The sequence below is a fragment of the Thalassophryne amazonica genome, chromosome 22 (genome assembly GCF_902500255.1).
Source record: "Thalassophryne amazonica chromosome 22, fThaAma1.1, whole genome shotgun sequence".
In the NCBI taxonomy this organism is placed as follows: domain Eukaryota; kingdom Metazoa; phylum Chordata; class Actinopteri; order Batrachoidiformes; family Batrachoididae; genus Thalassophryne; species Thalassophryne amazonica.
The window spans coordinates 32,323,751-32,343,956 of NC_047124.1; the positions used below are offsets into that span (position 1 = coordinate 32,323,751).

Here is a 20,206-nt window from a genome sequence, read left to right on the forward strand (position 1 = left end):
AATCTTGGCGTCCCTGCACTGGCTTCCTGTTTCTGCAAGATCGGATTTTAAAGTACTGATTTTAGTTTATAAAATTGTTCATGGACTTGCACCTCCCTATCTGGCTGACTTGATAAGCCCCTATGTACCAGCTCGGGCCCTGCGTTCTCAGGGTGCAGGACTTCTGTGTGTTCCCAGGGTGAATAAAAAGTCTGCCGGTCACAGAGCTTTTTCCTATCGTGCCCCAGCTCTGTGGAACAATCTGCCGGCACACATTCGGCAGTCGGACACTGTGGAGACCTTTAAATCACGTTTAAAGACTCATTTATTTTCCCTGTTTTATCATTAGTGTTATGATGTGTTTTTAATCTTCTATTCTTTTACTGCTGTCTTTCTTTTATGGTTGTTTTTATTGTGTTTTAAATTTTTAATTGTTTTTTATGTTGTGAAGCGCCTTGAGACGATTTTGTCGTGAATTGGCGCTATATAAATTAATAAATTTGAATTTGAATTTTTTTGAATCCTCCCCCCCGGCCCGTGCTTCAAGCATTCTGACAGTTAGTGTGACTCGGGGGTGTTGACTCATTTAAACTAACATTCATCCCGCTGTAACCAGGTTTCTTTAAGGCAGAAAAAAATCAATATGTTAATCAATTATTATATCATTTACTAACAGGGACTTAGAAGAGAGAGACCTAATATTTAATAAACCACATTTAACTGTTTTAGTCTGTGGTGCAGTTGAAGGTGCTAGATTACTTTTTCTTTTTGAATTTTTATGCTTAAATAGATTTTTACTGGTTATTGGTGGTCTGGGAGCAGACAGTAGCTAACAATAAGCTGTTATCCAGTGACTTTTACTCAAATCAATGAAACAGTATATTTGCAGTTGTTTATTTTGCTATGATTAGCACCAAAATGACACCACAGCAAGCTTCAGTTCCCCCTCTTCATCAAGAAAGGATCAAATTTGCATTTCCAAATCCAAGTAGGACCAAAGCAGATATATACTAGTAAACTAGTATTCCTTCAGTGTATGTGCAGATATAAAGCTATAAGCTAGCTTCTGTGTGTTTTAGGGAATTAAAACATTTGTTTCATGTTCATAATGTCAGCCACATATTCAGTGGAGACAGACATTAATGCCCATGTCCTACAACAAATCATGATTCTCCTAGTCCCCTTTTCTTGTTCCAGGTGTTAAAAGTTTCTGTACTTTTGCTTACAGCTATAGCTTTCACCTCCCGTTTTTGCTAGCACTCATTATTCTCAATGTGGTTCAGAGAAAAGAAGGGCGAGAGACTGATGGAGTGAAGCACGAGGGAGGAAAAGACAGTCTTAGCGAGCTTCAAGGTAACATTTAGGTGGCCTAATTAGGACAGATCCGTTGTCAGCGGCGCTTTACTGTGATTGATGAATGATTCCTTCTTTATTAGAAAGACGGAGAGAGACGCAAGGGTGAAGAAGAAGTGGCGACATGGAAGGCAGCAAAGAGACCTGTGTATAGAGCGAAGGGTAGATGAAAGAAAGAGGTTCGGTGGTAGTAGGTAGAGTGAGAGCTGCTATGTGTGGATGTGCTGTTGAATTAAACATGAACTTCTTCATTAGCGCTACACAATAGAACACGGCAAATACAGTCGAGGCGCACGTGTGCGTGCGTACACGCACACACACCATTTGCACTTCATCTCCTTTCCCGTTTACCATGTCAAAGGTACTTTCAAAGACCTTTCCTGGGAAATATCGTCTTCCCAAGGGAAATGCTCGTTCATCAACTTTTATTGTCTCTTTTAAGGCGGCGGGGATCGGGAACTGAACCCAACAAAACCCATCTACCCTCCCTCTCTCTTAAGACATTGCCATTGCCACTGCAACAGGCTAAGCACCTGTGGCTCAAAGCATCGTCGTCATCATTGCTTCATGGGAATATTGAATGTGACTACGAGCTTTTAAAAGAGAAATGGAAAAGTGGTGGAAAAAAGATTATCAGCAGACAGGGATTCTGTAAATGTGTCTTCTCACTTGTGCCTGGATTGTAGCGCCTTGCTACTACTAGTTGTAATACTGTTCATGACAATTTTGTTTCTCCCATGTGCTTTAAAAAGTCCCCCATCTGAGAAGTGCTTGTAATAAGTGTTAGTTAATTAGTAATAAGGCCCCAAAAACTTGTTAACATTATGTGTTAACAAGACCGTATAGCTGTTAACAATAGCGTAATAAAATGTTTATTGTTACTAGATGCTACTGATGTAGATTTTTTGATGGGCCAGTGCAATACTAGTATTACAGACAAAAAAAAATCACAATACAAATATATCTGCATGCATGCAGATATATATATATATATATATATATATATAGGCATGCATATAACTGATAGAACAGGGGTATGTAAACTTTTGATCAGGTTCATTTGGGTAGTTTCTGTTGTCATTATGATTTTAAAAAGTAAACACAGATGTCTGACAATAAATGGCTTCACCCAACCACTAACCATGAGTGAAAAAATTGTTTTTTGTGTTATCATTCATATTCTCTATAAATGGCCAAAAAAAAAAAAAAACAATTCTGCCAGCGTATGTAAACTTTTAAGCACATTTAAAATGGCAATGATTCCAAACATTTCTTTATCAAACAACTTATGACAATGAAGTGCAACTGCGGCTTGACAGATTGAACATGAACTATATTGCCAATAATTATAAATATAACCAACCACCTTCCAGTGTACACCACACTGCCGCCACGCTGCCGTCACACTGCCTTCACTCAGATTGGCAGGCACTATGTCACATTTGCATAAAGTAGACTTCTCACTGATTGTGGCCCCGTCAATCTGGCAGCAGTGGGACCATTTGTCTGTTGTTGCTGTAAAACGGCTTTGGAAACAGTGCCTTTGAAGAGTTCTCTGCTGGAAAAACTGCGTAATGACGTATTTCTAACTGCATTTTCTGATTTGGTTATTTGGTAAAGCAAAAGCTCAGAAAAATAACACCGATATGACATGTTTGTGAAAGGCTCATATTGGCTGATAATCTCATTCATATTGCCTCATAAAGGCTTGTATTCTTACATATGTTTTTTTTTCTTTCTTTCTTTGTAATGTTATTTATGCACCAACGACACCAGATGACATTCCTTTGTATGTGAGAACTTACTTGGCTATATATTCAATTCTGATTCTGATTCTGGCTGATATTACTAGTCAGCCAAAATATCAGTTGGGTTCTAAATGTGAATTAAAATTGAATAACTACCTAAAAAACACGTTAATAGTTTATAAACGGTTGAAAATGTGAATGAAACGTTAATGAGATGCTTATAATTGTTTATAACATTATAAATGCAATTATTAACTCGGTCATCCAGCTAGACACTATATAAATGTTTACACTAAAGCAACTGCCATTTCACCACAACTAACTATGCAATTATAACAATTCATGTCATTTATATGGCGCCAAATCACAACAAAGCTGCCTCTACGCACTTCACACAAGTAAGGTCTAACCCTAACCCTAACCCTAGAGCAAGCACACAGGTGACAGTGGTAAGGAAAAACTCTCTCTGATGATGTGAGGACGAAACCTCAAGTAGACTAGACTCAAAGAGGTGACCCACGTCTTGGGCCATTACCTGTTATTTATGCACCTATATTACTATTTAGTTCTGCTTTTTGCAGATACTTTATTTAAGCAACTGTGTTGCTTCACAATCGAACAATAAATGTCTTTATCATGCAATTTAGTTTATTTTCTCATATTTCTTTTCGTCTTTGACTTTTCTGTTATGAGTTTGGTCATTTGTATATGAGCCAATTTCTGTTATGCATGGGTGTCTGATAATAAATCGAATAAATAAATCGAATAAAAAACTACTGTTACATTTGTAGTCTTATTAAAACATAATGTTAATAACCATTTTATTACCAGTTAACTAACACGTATTACAGGGGTAATACGTGTTAGTTAACTGGTATGAAATGGTTATTAACCTTAGTGTTATCTAAATGCTACATTAAATGCTATATGCCACATAAAATGTAACAACATATATTTATATCTATTAGTTCTCTCTATATTTAGAATTTCATTTGTTACTTTTTGTTTTAAGGTGATCACCAGATTGTCCAACTTTACCTCAAGTCCAAGGAGACGGGACTTGCATTTGCAAACACCAGTTTTGTCTTCTACAACTGCAGCGTGCACAAGTCGTAAGTTTCCATATCTTCCTTGTAATTTTTATGTTTAAATGTTGTTCTTTTGCTTTTTGCCTCTGGAGTGAATATTTTCGCATTTGGATCAAATCATGCAACATTTGTTGCCAGTTTTCATCATTGTACCTTGACATTTGAAGTTGCAGCACTCTTGCTAATTTCCTACTTTAATTAAAATGTCTCTACATTGATTCCAGAAATGATCATTGATTCTTAAACTGTTGTTAATTGAGTTACAAATCTTCTACTTTCTTTTCATTTTTCCTCACTTCTACATGGGGTTGTCTAATGAAACTGTTTTATTGAGCCTGGTTCTGAAACTCCTCCTTTCCTTCGAGATTTCATTTACTCCATCCCTCCATCTCCACCTCACCCTTCCACTTTCTCTGTCTGTCAAATCATGCTCAAAATACTTTATTAAATCAAAGCAGATAAATATGGGGGATGGTCATACAGCGAGAAGTCACTGTCACGCAAGCAGGAATGGGAATCACGGACTTGTGAGTGGGGGCATTGTCCTGATGAAACACGCCCCCTTCATCACTTTTTTGGGGTGTGTAATCTTGATAGCCTTGTGTAGCAGCCTAAGTAACCAGCCAGAGTTCCCAGGAAACTGAGATTGTCATCTCCACAGACAAAACATCCTTGGCTTTCTTTGGAGAAGGTGACGATATGTCTTTCCACTGCCTGGATTACCTCTTTATCTCCGGCTCAAAATGATGGACCTAGCATTCATCCTGTGTCACCAAAGCTTTGGTGAAATTATCTCAAGTTTTCCCTTCACATGACAGTCTTGATGTACTTGTGGTCAGGCGTAAGAAGATCCACACCCTGGGTTATTCCTCTGTACATGTACAAATCATCTCAGTCTTGTCCATCTGACTTTGTCTGTTGAGATTTTCAGTCATCCAAGTCATGGTATCCAACTGGGTTGAGTCAGGTCAACTGGATTTGTTTTAATTGGTTCTAGCTGGAGTACTAAGACTCAAATATTTGTGCTTTGTGGGGACAAAGTGATGTAATGACAGTTGTTGCGAGCTGTTGCTTACCCGAGGTTACTTGAGTTTTGGTGCAAGTCACCACTGTTCCAGGTTTCATTTGAGGAGAGGTGAGGACAATCTTTGAGTCTCTGTGGTTCAGAGTCTCTGAGAAGATGGAATTATCTGTGAGAGAAAGTTGGTGTCTCACCCTCTGTCTCTGTTTAGAGAAGGTTTCATTACTTCTATGAAGATGGCTTCGTTGACACCTCTTTGAAACCAACAATCGAATATTGTTCTCTTCAAAGGTGTGTCCTTTTCCCTTGGCCTTCTCTTGAGGAGGTAAGGATGTGTCTTTCCTCTGCCTGGATTACCTCTTTGTCTCTTGCTCAAGATGTCGGGCCCATCACTCACCACTTCATAACTTTCTTTACATCAGTACAGCATTTGTGGCTCCTCAGAGGATTAATACCTGAGTCTCACTACTCCAGGTAGAATGATGCTTTTCTAGATGAAAAGAGAAATGTCTTCAAGGAACTAAACGCATTCAGTTGAACTCTGACTGTCTTGTAGACTTTCCCCTTCGCTCTTGCAGATATTTTTTCACAAATCAGTCCTGCCTTCTTTCTCCACCCACTCCTGCCTGCACTCTGCTCAGCTCTCAACACACTCCATTACTTTGTGTAGTTGACTCCAAGGTTTTAAACTCCTCTACATTCACCACCTCTACTCTGTGCAGGCACAATATTAAACTGTGCTATCCACATTCACACACATGTGCTCTGTCTTGGTCCTACTGTCTTTCATTCCCCTTCTCTCCAGAGCATATCTCCACTTCCAAGGGCTAAACTCAGTGTGCTTTCTAGTCTCACAACAGATCACAATGTCATCTGCATAGTCCATGGAGACTACTGTCTGATCTCGTCCGTCAACCTGTCCATCACCACTGCAAGCAACAAACTGTTCAGAGCCTGTCCTTCATATAATGCCACCTCCACCTTGAATGAATCTGTCATTCACACCGTGCATTTCACCATTATCACCCTGGTCTTATACATATTCTGCACTACCCTCACATAATTCTCTGTCACTCCAGACTTCCTCATACAGTACCACAACTCTTCTCTTGGTACCCCGTGATAAGCGTTCTTTAAATCCACAAACACACAATGTAACTCCTTCTAACCTACTCTATACTTCTCCATCCGCACGCTCAGAGCAGACGGTGTATCTATAGAGTGCTTAATTACCATGAAGCCATATTGCTGATTAGAGATTTTCGCCTATTTTCAAAACCTAGATTTCACAACTCTTTCCCATAACTTCATGCTGTTGTTGATCAACTTTATACCTCTGTAGCTTCTGCAGCTCTGCACATCACCCTTATTCTTAAAAACTGGGACACTTCCAGTTCACTCCTCAGGCATCCTCTCACTTTCCTCTCACTTTCTTGTTTTTATTAAACAGCGTGATTAGGAACTCCACTGCCATCTCTCCTAAAAATTCCCATGCCTCCAATGGAATGTCATCTGAACCAATTGCCTTTCCACTTTTCATTCTCTTCATAGCTGCCCTTACTTCATTTTTACTAATTCCTTGCACTTGTTAATTTAATTTTTTCACATCATCCAGCCTTCTCTTACTCTCACTTTCTTCAGTCATCAGCTCCTCAAAATACTGACTCCAACTTCCCAACCTATTCTGTTCGCTTGCCAGCACATTTCCATCTGCATCTCTTATCATTCTTTCCTTAGCCTTGAACACTCTCTTTTCACCTTATGCTGTATCTCCACATACTTCTGTCTATTTTCATCATCTCTCCCACATTCTCAATTCTTTTTCACATACTTCTTCTTCTTCATACTTTCCTGAAAGTCTTTGTTCCACCATGAGTCTCCTCATCTTCCTCCTCCAAGTTTGTTTCTGCGCCTCTTAAATTCATTTGTTCACTTTTATGTGACTTTTGAAACTGGAAAATCATCCTCTAATATAGTAGCAACCATTTTGGTATGACAACCCTTGTTAGGTAAGTCTGTATTTTGAAGGCACCATTTTTTTCTATTTTGATAAATATTTGCTACCCCCAACTTTCAGCTTCTTGTCAAAAACACCAAATACAACTGTATCTGATCGAAAAAAAAAAAATAGCTTTTCCACCTCAGAGTTTAATCAAATGATGCTGTCCTTGCGTTTGTTGTAGTTCCGTTGCACATTATTAGGCAATTTTAACTTTGTGCTGTCCAGTGCACGTTATTGTTATTCATAATGTCCTGCCTTCTTCACTTCTGTGTTCCTTTTAGGTGTCTGTCATGTGTCATTAGTCCCTACCAGTGCCACTGGTGCAAATACAAACACGACTGTACGCATGACCCTCGCACATGTTCCTTTCAGGAAGGCCGAGTTAAGATGCTCGAGGTGAGTGCCAAGCCAGGTTGAAAATTTTAGATTATTTTTTTTCCCCCACAATAAAATCTCCAGCAGTTCAGTTATCAGGGGTGCCTACAGGGGTAACGTGTCTCCTGGAGCGTGGTATGGATTATAAAAATGTACTATATTGTGTCATTGCTGTTAGCAGTCACAAAATTTCAAGCATCACATCTACCTGTAGGCGCAACAGCAAACTGTAGCCTTCAAGAATTACCCACGGTCGTTAACGCTGCCAGACTTTTTGTAGATGCAAACCCCATGATAAAACATGTTGAAATATTTCAATGGAATGGAAGTGTTCAGCTACGTGACACTAATAGCTATCATTCTAGGTCTCTGACACAAAAAAGGAGTTGTGTTAAAAGGATTGAAACACCTTTTGGCTGTCTCGCTTCCATCTGGCAGGAGTCTCCTGGCATGTCTCGCTCTTCACAGCACATCAAAGGGCAGTGGAAGCTAATAAAATTGTGCCATTTCCTCTTGCCCTTCCCTATTCCCAATGACAGCTTAGTCTGTGTGAATTATCAATAGCAATTGGCAGCCGGCACTATTCCCATCGATGCAGAGCCTCCTGTAATTAGACTGGTCTTCTGCAGATGACAAGCCACTCACTAGATGGGGTGCATTGAGTAAGTGCCCTTAACCGACTCTCCTGTCATATGAGAGGTGTCACTCTGCTTTAGTCCCAGCGACATAGCGGCTGCCCTAAGGGCATGAGGTAAAGGAAGTTGTAGATATGTGCCTGTGAGGGGATTTGTGTAAATGGTGTGCAGCTGGGTTCTTCTATGAATCTATTCCTCTGCTTTTGAGGGTACGTGTGTGGATTTTGGTCAACAGTGTCTACCTATACCCTACTAATTTATAGGAGTATTTCATGGGAAGGATTTTACAGGGAGTTAGTGGCCTGTTAATCCTAGCCTGAGGTGAGCTATGATGAAGATCACTGGTGCTCATGTCTGGGTTGGCAGGCAGTGCACGACGGGCAGGGACAAGCTCATCCAGATTGGTTCCTTTGATGAGCAGCCTGGTCTCAATTGTGTTATTCCACCCGTGTTTCCCCGGAGCGATTCAACCTGCAGAAAAGACATTATTTTCCTTTTTTTACCTCACTGTTTCCATTATCCTTTTGAACCTTCTGCTTAGTCAGACCCAAGCCAGAGTCTTAGCAGGGTTTACTTTTCCAATTAATTCAGGCACTGGTGGCCAATATTGACTCAGGATAATAACGTGTGAATCCATTCCTATTGTGTTGCTGAATGAAAGCAAATCACAAATAAAGCAACAGTGATTTGGTATTAGCGCATTAGCAGCGTATCATTTTGATGCAGTTTTTTTTTTTTCAAAAAAGCAGGTATTTTGACAGCTTAATGACTTTTAATTTGCTTTTAATTAACCCCTCAAATCCAAGGTCATGCTTTGGCTTCCAAGTGTCTGGTTGCTATTCTGAATTAATTTAGACTCTCCAGCTGACGGTCAGCGTGCACACGCACATGCAAGCAAAAATTCATACAAGGCAACAAGTTAACTTGGCTGAATGGAACAGGCAGCGACATGAACGTTTGTGTACTCTTACAATTAGGGGATTTCAGGCAGTGATCTGAATAATCCCTCAACACTATGCTAATGACTGAAGCCCGGCAAATCTGCCTGCTGGATGAGCCCGTCGTTAGTATGCGTGGCATGCGATGCCTTTTTATTCATGCCAGCAGGGGTACGAGCACATATGACGTATGCGCTTTGGCCCATTATCCGAGGTCACGTCTCTGTTTGCCCTCCACATATCTCAAGGACTAACCTATTCTGCTGAGCCTCATCATGGGTGCACAACCTTCACATGGTTCCACCGAATAAATAACTTAAAATTCTTCCCTGTTACCAAAATCTGAACAGGCAGTGCTGGATTAAGAGATACCTGCACGCTTCGCACCATTTCCCAGAACATGCACGCACTCTCTTCACACGTAAAGAAACTGATGAAGAAAGCGAAGACATGTCTGTCTTCTCCATCTGATGAAATCTATGAGAGAATATTTTGTTTTGTTTTTTCTGTCGACAACACAGCAGGTTGATACCCAGAGCTGATGCCACATTTTTCTCGACAAAAATACCCTAAAAAATAGAGATTTGTGTTACCGAATAAATAACACCACTGCTCTCAGCACATAACTGTGCGTTCTTATCCATTTTGTGAAATGGTAAATGGACTGCATTTATATAACACTTTCCCATCTGCATCAGATGCTCAGAGTGCTTTACAATAATGCCTCATTCACCCCAATGTCAGGGTGCTGCCATACAAGGCGCTCACTACACACCGAGACCAACGAGCCGAAGGACTCTTAGCGATTTTCCGGCCAGGCTGGTATTTGAACCAAGGATCCTCTGTTCTCAAACCCAACGCTTAACCACTAGACTATCACCGTCCTTCCTGACGCAACTCCATGTTGGAGTATGGGCAAGGGTGGGGTTTAAACCAGGAACCTTCTGCACTGGAAACAAGTACACTTAACCACTTGCCCCTCATGTTGAAATGCTAACCCTAATCAAAACCTTAACCATGACCATAACTTAAATACACGACTGTTCCCTGATGACGCGGAAGTGAAGCAGGTAGTTCTGTCTATTATAGAGAGAAATGACACTACTGTGAAAAAAACACATTTTCCCCGATGCAAAGAGGCACTGACTGAATGTGAAAATGTGTTGGGTTCGGAGTAAGAATGTGTTGATTCTTGCACTGAAAAAGAAGAAGTAAGTCCTATGTAGGCCCTTTGTGCCACTACTTATTACGTCCGCCAAGGACGTAATAAAATTATTGGTGTTTATGTATTTGTCTGTCTGTCTGTTAGCAGTATTACGTCAAAACTACTGCAAGAATTTTGACAAAATTTTCACCACTGATAAATTTTACACCATGGAAGTCTCCGTTGAATTTTGGATCTGGATCCAGATTCCGGAAAAGGATTTCCGTTTGTCTGCTTCATTTTGTTGGATTTTGAGGATTACGTCAAAACTTTTTTTTCTACTTTTTTTTTTTTTTTTTTACTAAATTTTTTTTTTCTTTTTTTGCCTCCTTGCTCTCGGCCGAGACGGTCGCATTTTTCTCTTCTCCCTCCCTCCTTATCCTGCTTCTGTGGCATGTTGTCTGTGAGGCTGCCAGCTTTGCTCTTCTGGAAACAGCAAAAATGGATCTGTTGAAGTGGTCTCTGAACACAATTGACACTATTTTTTCTACAAGACACTCGGGAGCGGAGGACCCGACCTGTCCTGCCGGGACACGTGATGGGCTACGTGATGGACAGTTGGAGGAAATGGCATGTCATGTGCCTTTACACGCTGTCTGTGGAGGACGTCGAAGATGTGTATATATTTGGCATGGTGGTGACCGGGTTTCTGCTGTGTGGAGCGGGCATAGCGCTGGTTTACCAGAAAATTAAGAAAGTGGAAGCGGCAATAATTGGCCCATCCAGGCTGCCCCACATGATTGATTCGATTGGAAGGGCAGTGTCAGCTCAGTCGGCGGGTGTTAACCGCGCATTGGATACCATCTCCGGGAAGATTGCTGCGCTGGAAAACCGCATTGATTGTCAGTAATGACCACATCTCCTTTCTTAATTCAGATGTATTGGAAGCCACTTTGTCTCAGACTGTGGAATCTTTCAGGTGTCTGCTAATCTGGATTTTCATTCGGCTTCCCAAAACACAGCTGCACTTCAAGGCCGCTGTGATAAAAACCTCCTGGAGAAGAACAACGCTCATGCCTCACCCCCCCCTCGTCTCCCCCCGCCCTCAGCTTCTCCAGCTCTGACGTTGACTGTGGACAGTGGACTGTTCAGGGCTGGGCCCCTCCTCCCTCCAGAATGGACGAACAAGGCCGTTGATGGCGCCTAAAGGCGGCCCCTGGGTGTTCTGTCTGATAACTGGACTCTTACAAATCTAGGTCATCGTCTCTCGTCCTGTTGTTGTGTGTGATCATTGTTCATTGTGCTGATGGGTTTTTTTCCTGCTTTGCTGCTGCGTGATTCAATGCAGCAGCAATGAAGGTTTTTGTTTCCCAAGTTTTACCTTGTGTGTGCTTTTTATATGTGTTCATGTACCGGGCCGGCTTATGTGTGTGTTATGTGTGTGTTGTCTGTCGTCATGAGGCCGGTCAAGGTTTGCTCAGCCCTGCTGTTGACCTAAAGCAGGGATATACATCTGGAGCGATTTCTGCTCCTAACTGGAAATTAGGATGGGTTAAATGCAGTAATCACATTTCATTGTGCAGGGAACATGTTCCTTTGTGCATATGACAATAAAATTCTTTTGAATCCTTTTGAATCCTTGAATCCTTTGAAAACTACTTAATGGATTTTCACCAAATTTTCAAAACACATTGGTGTTAGGTCTTGGAAGATGCCAATAAATTTTGGCAGTGACCTGGATCCGGATCCGTATTCTGGATCAGGATTTCACTTCATAGACTTTAAAGGATTACCTCAAAACTACTAAGACAGATGCAACATCATGATGTAAAACCAAGATCAGAAAGACACTATTTTGTTCCAGCTTGTGAATTAAATATCACATTGCAACATCTTGATCAGTTGGACCATTCTGGATCAGTTTACAATTGCATTGTGTTGTGGAATCCGGATTCAGATAAAGTCTGGGTCATGATGTGAATCACACATCTGTTATTTTGAGTCCTCGTCAACCCTTGGTGGACATCAGAAAGGTCAGATTGTTTTTATTATTGAAATAGGTATTGTGAAGCAGAAGTCTAGGTCTAGGACATCCACTAAATGGGATGCCAGTCTATCACAGTTTATGTCCCCAGCCAAGACTAGTCACCATTTACAGGTGGGTGGACTGGGATGATGGACATATATGGGTAGATGGGTAGCATTTAGCACCGAGCTGAAATCGAACCCCAATCTGTATATTGGTAGTCAAAATTGTATTGCATAGAACCCCCTGCTTTGCATCAAGCTACAATGGGGAGGTGATGGTGTGGAGGTTCACGTGCTGGCCTTCTGACCAGAAGATCCTAGTTTTGTATTGCTGTCAGAAAAGAAAATTATTAAGACCTCTTGGATAAGTTGCTCCAAGTGTAGCTGAGCGTGTGTGAATGGGTAAAGCTTTGCGAGTATCGGCAGCAGAGAAAAGACTACAATTGAAATGTATTCCATTTGCAATTAAACTGAAATGAAAACAGAAATTTAAAACTAAAGATTTCTCTGAGAGCACCTACTGTACCTCCACCAACTCTTGACACATATCTCTGTAGCCAGTAGAAATAAACATTAGCAGGATTATGCAAAAAATGCAAAACCAATTTTCTTGAAACTTGGTTAAAGGGTCGGCCATGAGCCAAGGAAGACACCTTTAACTTCTGGAGCTGATCCAATTCAGATGAGAGATCCAGGATTTTTTTCCCTTTCTTTAACATTGTGAGATTGCCAGCTTAACAGTTTTGTAAATTTATCAAGATAATGTCAGACTCTACATGTGCCTGATTTTTTTCATAAAGATCTGTATATGAACTTTGGGGAAATTCAAGAAAATGTTGAGAAATGCCCTATCGCACATTAAATGAAGTGAAAAAGTAATCCTGGATCCACTCCATGGATCAGCTCCAAAAGCTAATGGGTTCTGCCTATACCCTTGCCCTTTCACCAAGTTTCACAGTAACTGGTTAAGTAGGTTTTGCATAATCCTACTAAAAGACAAACAGACAGCACTGAAAACATTGCCTCCTTGGCGGGAGGCAAAAATTAAATTGTTTATTTCAGTTTCAGTTTATTGAGTTTATATAGCACCAAATCACAACAAAGCTGCCCCAAGGTGCCTTACCAACCCCTAGAGCAAGCACACAAGCGACAGTAGTAAGGAAACTCCCTCTGATGATATTCAATCAATCAATCAATTTTTTTTATATAGCGCCAAATCACAACAAACAGTTGCCCCAAGGCACTTTATATTGTAAGGCAAGGCCATACAATAATTATGTAAAACCCCAACGGTCAAAACGACCCCCTGTGAGCAAGCACTTGGCTACAGTGGGAAGGAAAAACTCCCTTTTAACAGGAAGAAACCTCCAGCAGAACCAGGCTCAGGGAGGGGCAGTCTTCTGCTGGGACTGGTTGGGGCTGAGGGAGAGAACCAGGAAAAAGACATGCTGTGGAGGGGAGCAGAGATCGATCACTAATGATTAAATGCAGAGTGGTGCATACAGAGCAAAAAGAGAAAGAAACAGTGCATCATGGGAACCCCCCAGCAGTCTACGTCTATAGCAGCATAACTAAGGGATGGTTCAGGGTCACCTGATCCAGCCCTAACTATAAGCTTTAGCAAAAAGGAAAGTTTTAAGCCTAATCTTAAAAGTAGAGAGGGTGTCTGTCTCCCTGATCTGAATTGGGAGCTGGTTCCACAGGAGAGGAGCCTGAAAGCTGAAGGCTCTGCCTCCCATTCTACTCTTACAAACCCTAGGAACTACAAGTAAGCCTGCAGTCTGAGAGCGAAGCGCTCTATTGGGGTGATATGGTACTACGAGGTCCCTAAGATAAGATGGGACCTGATTATTCAAAACCTTATAAGTAAGAAGAAGAATTTTAAATTCTATTCTAGAATTAACAGGAAGCCAATGAAGAGAGGCCAATATGGGTGAGATATGCTCTCTCCTTCTAGTCCCCGTCAGTACTCTAGCTGCAGCATTTTGAATTAACTGAAGGCTTTTTAGGGAACTTTTAGGACAACCTGATAATAATGAATTACAATAGTCCAGCCTAGAGGAAATAAATGCATGAATTAGTTTTTCAGCATCACTCTGAGACAAGACCTTTCTGATTTTAGAGATATTGCGTAAATGCAAAAAAGCAGTCCTACATATTTGTTTAATATGCGCTTTGAATGACATATCCTGATCAAAAATGACTCCAAGATTTCTCACAGTATTACTAGAGGTCAGGGTAATGCCATCCACAGTAAGGATCTGGTTAGACACCATGTTTCTAAGATTTGTGGGGCCAAGTACAATAACTTCAGTTTTATCTGAGTTTAAAAGCAGGAAATTAGAGGTCATCCATGTCTTTATGTCTGTAAGACAATCCTGCAGTTTAGCTAATTGGTGTGTGTCGTCTGGCTTCATGGATAGATAAAGCTGGGTATCATCTGCGTAACAATGAAAATTTAAGCAATACCGTCTAATAATACTGCCTAAGGGAAGCATATATAAAGTGAATAAAATTGGTCCTAGCACAGAACCTTGTGGAACTCCATAATTAACTTTAGTCTGTGAAGAAGATTCCCCATTTACATGAACAAATTGTAATCTATTAGACAAATATGATTCAAACCACCGCAGCGCAGTGCCTTTAATACTTATGGCATTGAGGAAGAAACCTCAAGCAGACCACACTCAAAAGGGTGACCCACCCTCCACAAAATAAAATATTCTGAGGAGGTGTTTTGGTGTTTTATCCAAGAATGCAGAGTCCACACCTGGGTTTGAACCTTGGTGTCAGGACCTTGGTTAAGAGGAAAGATGGCGGCACAGACGGAAAAACTCATGATGCAAATATTGGATTGTGTGATAGAAAGGAGATGAGCCACTGCAAGGGAAAAGGAGCTCGTGTTGTTGCCCGAGGCTGCGGAGGAGACGATAAAACGGTGTCCAGTTGGAGGGAGAGAACCACAAGGCGTGTATGTCAATGAAAACTTAACATTCCCTCCATCTTCACACCTTGCACTGCTATAATTACGAGGCCGTTTCGCCCTCCCTCACTACTTTGCTTCAAATGCCACGGGCTTTCACGTTCTCGGTTCCCACTCTGTCTTCCTACTCGCTGTCACTCTTCTCATCTCCACCCTTCACACCTCCCACCAGCTTCTAATTATCAGATCTAAGTACATCCCCAAGAAGACTAGAAGTCAGGAAAGAGAGGCGGGCGGACGGGGGGTGTCGGGTGAGAGGAGGTCAGCGAACACGACGGGAGGAACAACACGGTAGAAGGAGAGAGAACGACAGAATAAGAGAGCAGGTCAGAGAAAACAATGTGTCAGATAGAGGGAGAGGAAGCATGAAAATGAAGGTAATTATAGAGGAAAAAAGAGGCGACAACTCATTTTTCAGATGCTTGTTATGTGGTTATGATGAGTCACACTATTGAGTTACTTTTCTCATTCCTCAGTGTAAATGTGGTCCGTGCATAAACGGCCGCCTTTCACGTCTCCAAACCACCTCATGCTCATCCCTTTTTTTTTTTTCTCTTGCCTCCTCTTGTTATATCAGTTCTCCGTCTCACTGCTGACAGCAAATTGCTTTTTCAAACACTGCAAACTTTTTTATATGAGCGCCATGAGGGAGCATCTTTCTTCTCTTTCAGACTCTTATTGCTGTTTTTTGGCAGCAGCTGATCAGTCAACAGGCAGGAGCCTAAAGAGCAGAAGAACCCATTTAAACTTTAGCTGGTGTGATTGTGAGAGGATGTGCGGCTGTTTATCTGCTGTGTGTGTGCGTGTGTGTGTAAGATGTGAAAGATATGTGTATCCAATCAATCAATCAATCAAATATCCATTAATAATATGCACAGACATTTTTTTTCTTTTTTTTTCAAATTGAACCTCAGTCGTGGGGATTTTAGTGAGCAGCATTAAGTATTCAGTCATTAACACAAATACACTTCCGAACTGTCTATATATCACTACATTAGGGGTATGCATCTCTTCTTTATAAAATGATATGACATGCGTAGAAACACAGGCTATGATATGATTAAGGAACAATCCTTATTAGAATCTGGCCAGTGTGGATTTTGGGGTGACCGATACGGATACTGATAATGGAAATTCGATTTGTACTCTGCATGGTTGCGTTGGCTTGTTTTATGCCAGATGCCCTTCCTAACACAACCCTAGTCATTTATCCAGGCTTGGGTCCGGCACTCAGAATGTACTGACCATTACACCCCATGTCGCTGAGTTCCATGTGGCTGAGTTACTGATATATTATACAGTTAAAAAAAACATGATACTGATGTATCTGCCAGTATATACATAAAACCCTTATGACAAAGAAATGTAATTGAGGTTTGATGTTTTCCATGATTTTGTTTTTATCTCACAAAGTTCCTGTAGCCAGTCTTGCAAGAGCCTTGTGTTGAGCTTTGAACTATTACAAAAAGTTTGAAGGTGCAGAGTAAGACTAAAACAAGTTTTAATCAACAGGTTTATAATGGTAAAACTGAGCCATTGATGGGTTTATAGTATATTTTGAATGATTGAGGGATCTACATACATATCAGTGTAGTCATGATTTTTTATTTTTATCCATTAATTGTTACAACCCTACTACACATCTTGAATTTTGCTACCAGTGGGGACTAACTGGTCACATATCTAGACATTTCCACCACAGGATGTATCCTCTAATATCACAATTCAAATACAATAAATGCCACTGTCGTGTAACTCACCAGATTAAAAGGGTATATAATCACAACAACAGCATCTGGTGAGCACAGATGCACCAGATAAATTGATAAAGTGATTGTTTTGCCTGTGTAATATCCCACAGACATATCTGCCATCTATTGGATGGTTAGTGCATGCTGTACAGATGATGGATTAGAAACAGGTGTGGCTGTCAAACAAAGTTTGAACTTGAAGTTTGAACTTATTTTCTTGTCTTTCACTATCATACTTCAAGTTTTCCTGTTTAAATAATTCTTTAAAATCTTTGTACTTGAAGGATATTCTGGTTTTGTTTGGATCAGAATAACATTGAGTCATACAGGGTTCTTGCTAGTGTTATAACAGCGTAAAGGCCCGTTATGCTGCTGCCTGAAAAAATTACGCTGCAATTGGGCCGTTACATTGTTTTCAAGGGAGTGTTGCAGGAAAATGATCACTTCTTTACGTTGATTGTGGACTCACTGCTTCAGATTCATAAGCAGCGGATCCACAATTTATTCATCAACCTCCATCAAAGCCATTTAAAGATGTCAATCCTGACTCACCTTTCTGCTGATTAAAGTCGCCACCGGGACTCTTTTCTGTTGTTGTGGGATCAGCCACCGTTTCTCGCTGGAGTTTTTATTTGTTCATTAACTTTTCATGGGGTAGCGCACGTGTCAGTTCTGTGGTGTGCAGTGGACCATTAATATCTCTGCCAGTTTGTAAACTAATACTGTCCCTCGTGTAAAGGAAAGTAATAATAAAAATACTAATAGTCTCCATTTGACTGCACGGCTCCAAATGCCAAGCGCCTCTCTGCTGAGTAAAGTTGGAAAGATAGATTCCAGAATTAATGGGGCAGCGCAGTCTCGTTTGAACCCCTGCGTGATATCACAGGATTTGACCACTTCCGGGGACAGCCTGCCATTGCGCAACACAAACACAGCATCACTTTGCATGGAAAGATGATGTACTGTTTTGTTTTCGGCTTGAACCACCAAAGTAGTCATGAAAAATGTAGTTTTTTTCAATTCCCAGTGGAGAAGGGAAGATGAGGCAAATGGGAGAGGTCATGTTGGTAAGTGTTAGCTGACACAGCTAACCACAGCAGCTGCGGTTTCTCACCTGCACAACCGCCTCAACATGTTTGAGCTCTGGGTCATAAACAAACTGCAACACGTCCGCTTTTCATCACATCGTCACTTTTTCTTTGCAGCTTCACTTAATTTGTTGCCTAATTTGCCCAAAAACGCAGAGAAAGTGCCATGTGTCTGATGGGGACATACAAGGGCTGTCCCTGGATGTAGGATTATTGCATCATATGCGTCATATTTTAACCGTTTAGCACCCGCCCTCAAGTGAGATTGCGTTGGCCAAGAACTTCAAAGCAAATTGCTGTTTTAAATCAAATGACACTTCTTTCCAAACGTTGTAATACAGATAAACTACAACCAACCAAAACCGTGTTTCCCCCAAAATGAGACGTCCTGCGTTCTTTATGAATTACATTAATCTTGACGTGCAGCTGGCTGCGAGACCACAGCTCAGGGACTGTCAACAAATTATCACAGTGAAAGGAAAAACTCAGGGACCGTCAGCAAATTACCACAGTGAAAAGAAAAACTCAGGGACCATCAGCAAATTACCACAGTGAAAAGAAAAACTCAGGGACCATCAGCAAATTACCACAGGGAAAGGAAATGCTTTGACAAAATCTCAATGTTACATTTATGGTTTGTATTGCAAACAGACTCACATCACACATCTATGAGCTCCTTCTGGGTGTATTACAACACTTGTAAAATATAATAATAATAATATATATATATATATATATATATATATATATATACGAGGGCTGTCAATAAAGTAACGGTCCTTTTTATTTTTTTCAAAAACTATATGGATTTCATTCATATGTTTTTACGTCAGACATGCTTGAACCCTCGTGCGCATGCGTGAGTTTTTCCACGCCTGTCGGTGACGTCATTCGCCTGTGAGCACTCCTTGTGGGAGGAGTCGTCCAGCCCCTCGTCGGAATTCCTTTGTCTGAGAAGTTGCTGAGAGACTGGCGCTTTGTTTGATCAAAATTTTTTCTAAACCTGTGAGACACATCGAAGTGGACACGGTTCGAAAAATTAAGCTGGTTTTCAGTGAAAATTTTAACAGCTGATGAGAGATTTTGAGGTGATTCTGTCGCTTTAAGGACTTTTCACGGTGCGAGACGTCGCTCAGCGCTCTCAGGCGGCGTCATCAGCCTGTTCAAGCTGAAAACCTCCACATTTCAGGCTCTGTTGATCCAGGACGTCGTGAGAGAACAGAGACGTTTCAGAAGAAGTCGGTTTCAGCATTTTATCCGGATATTCCACTGTTAAAGGAGATTTTTTTAATGAAAGACGTGCGGACGGATCCGCGCATCGGGACGCAGCCGACGCAGTGCAGCGGCACAGGAAAAACACCTCCGTGTTGATAACCATTTGTAAAATCCAGGCGGCTTTTGATGGCTTTCAGTCGAGTGAGTATATGAGAAATTGTTTAACAGGCAGGACATGTTCCAACTTGTCCTTAAAGCTTTCAACAGAGGTATTTTTCCTGTGGCGGAGCGTCGCGGCGGCTGCGTCCCGACGCGCGGACCCGTCCGCACGTCTTTCATTAAAAAAATCTCCTTTAACAGTGGAATATCCGGATAAAATGCTGAAACCGACTTCTTCTGAAACTTCTCTGTTCTCTCACGACGTCCTGGATCAATAGAGCCTGAAATGTGGAGGTTTTCAGCTTGAACAGGCTGATGATGCCGCCTGAGAGCGCAGCACGACGTCTCGCACCGTGAAAAGTCCTTAAAGCGACAGAATCACCTCAAAATCTCTCATCAGCCGTTAAAATTTTCACTGAAAACCAGCTTAATTTTTCGAACCGTGTCCACTTCGATGTGTCTCACAGGTTTAGAAAAATTTTGATCAAACAAAGCGCCAGTCTCTCAGCAACTTCTCAGACAAAGGAATTCCGACGAGGGGCTGGACGACTCCTCCCACAAGGAGTGCTCACAGGCAAATGACGTCACCGACAGGCGTGGAAAAACTCACGCATGCGCACGAGGGTTCAAGCATGTCTGACGTAAAAACATATGAATGAAATCCATATAGTTTTTGAAAAAAATAAAAAGGACCGTAAC

General features: G+C 41.2%; 1 protein-coding gene and 1 long non-coding RNA gene across 2 annotated transcripts in view; one reads left to right on the plus strand and one right to left on the minus strand.

Annotated features, from left to right (window-relative positions):
* The window catches only part of plxna4 (plexin A4), a 658,913-nt gene that overhangs the window by 482,493 nt on the left and 156,214 nt on the right, over positions 1–20,206 (plus strand). The window contains exons 8-9 of the mRNA XM_034163939.1: positions 4,093–4,192; positions 7,473–7,587. Coding sequence (XP_034019830.1) covers positions 4,093–4,192; positions 7,473–7,587 — 215 coding nt within the window. The remainder of the gene's footprint in view (positions 1–4,092; positions 4,193–7,472; positions 7,588–20,206) is intronic.
* The window catches only part of LOC117504477, a 757,689-nt gene that overhangs the window by 113,147 nt on the left and 624,336 nt on the right, over positions 1–20,206 (minus strand). The window lies entirely within an intron of this gene.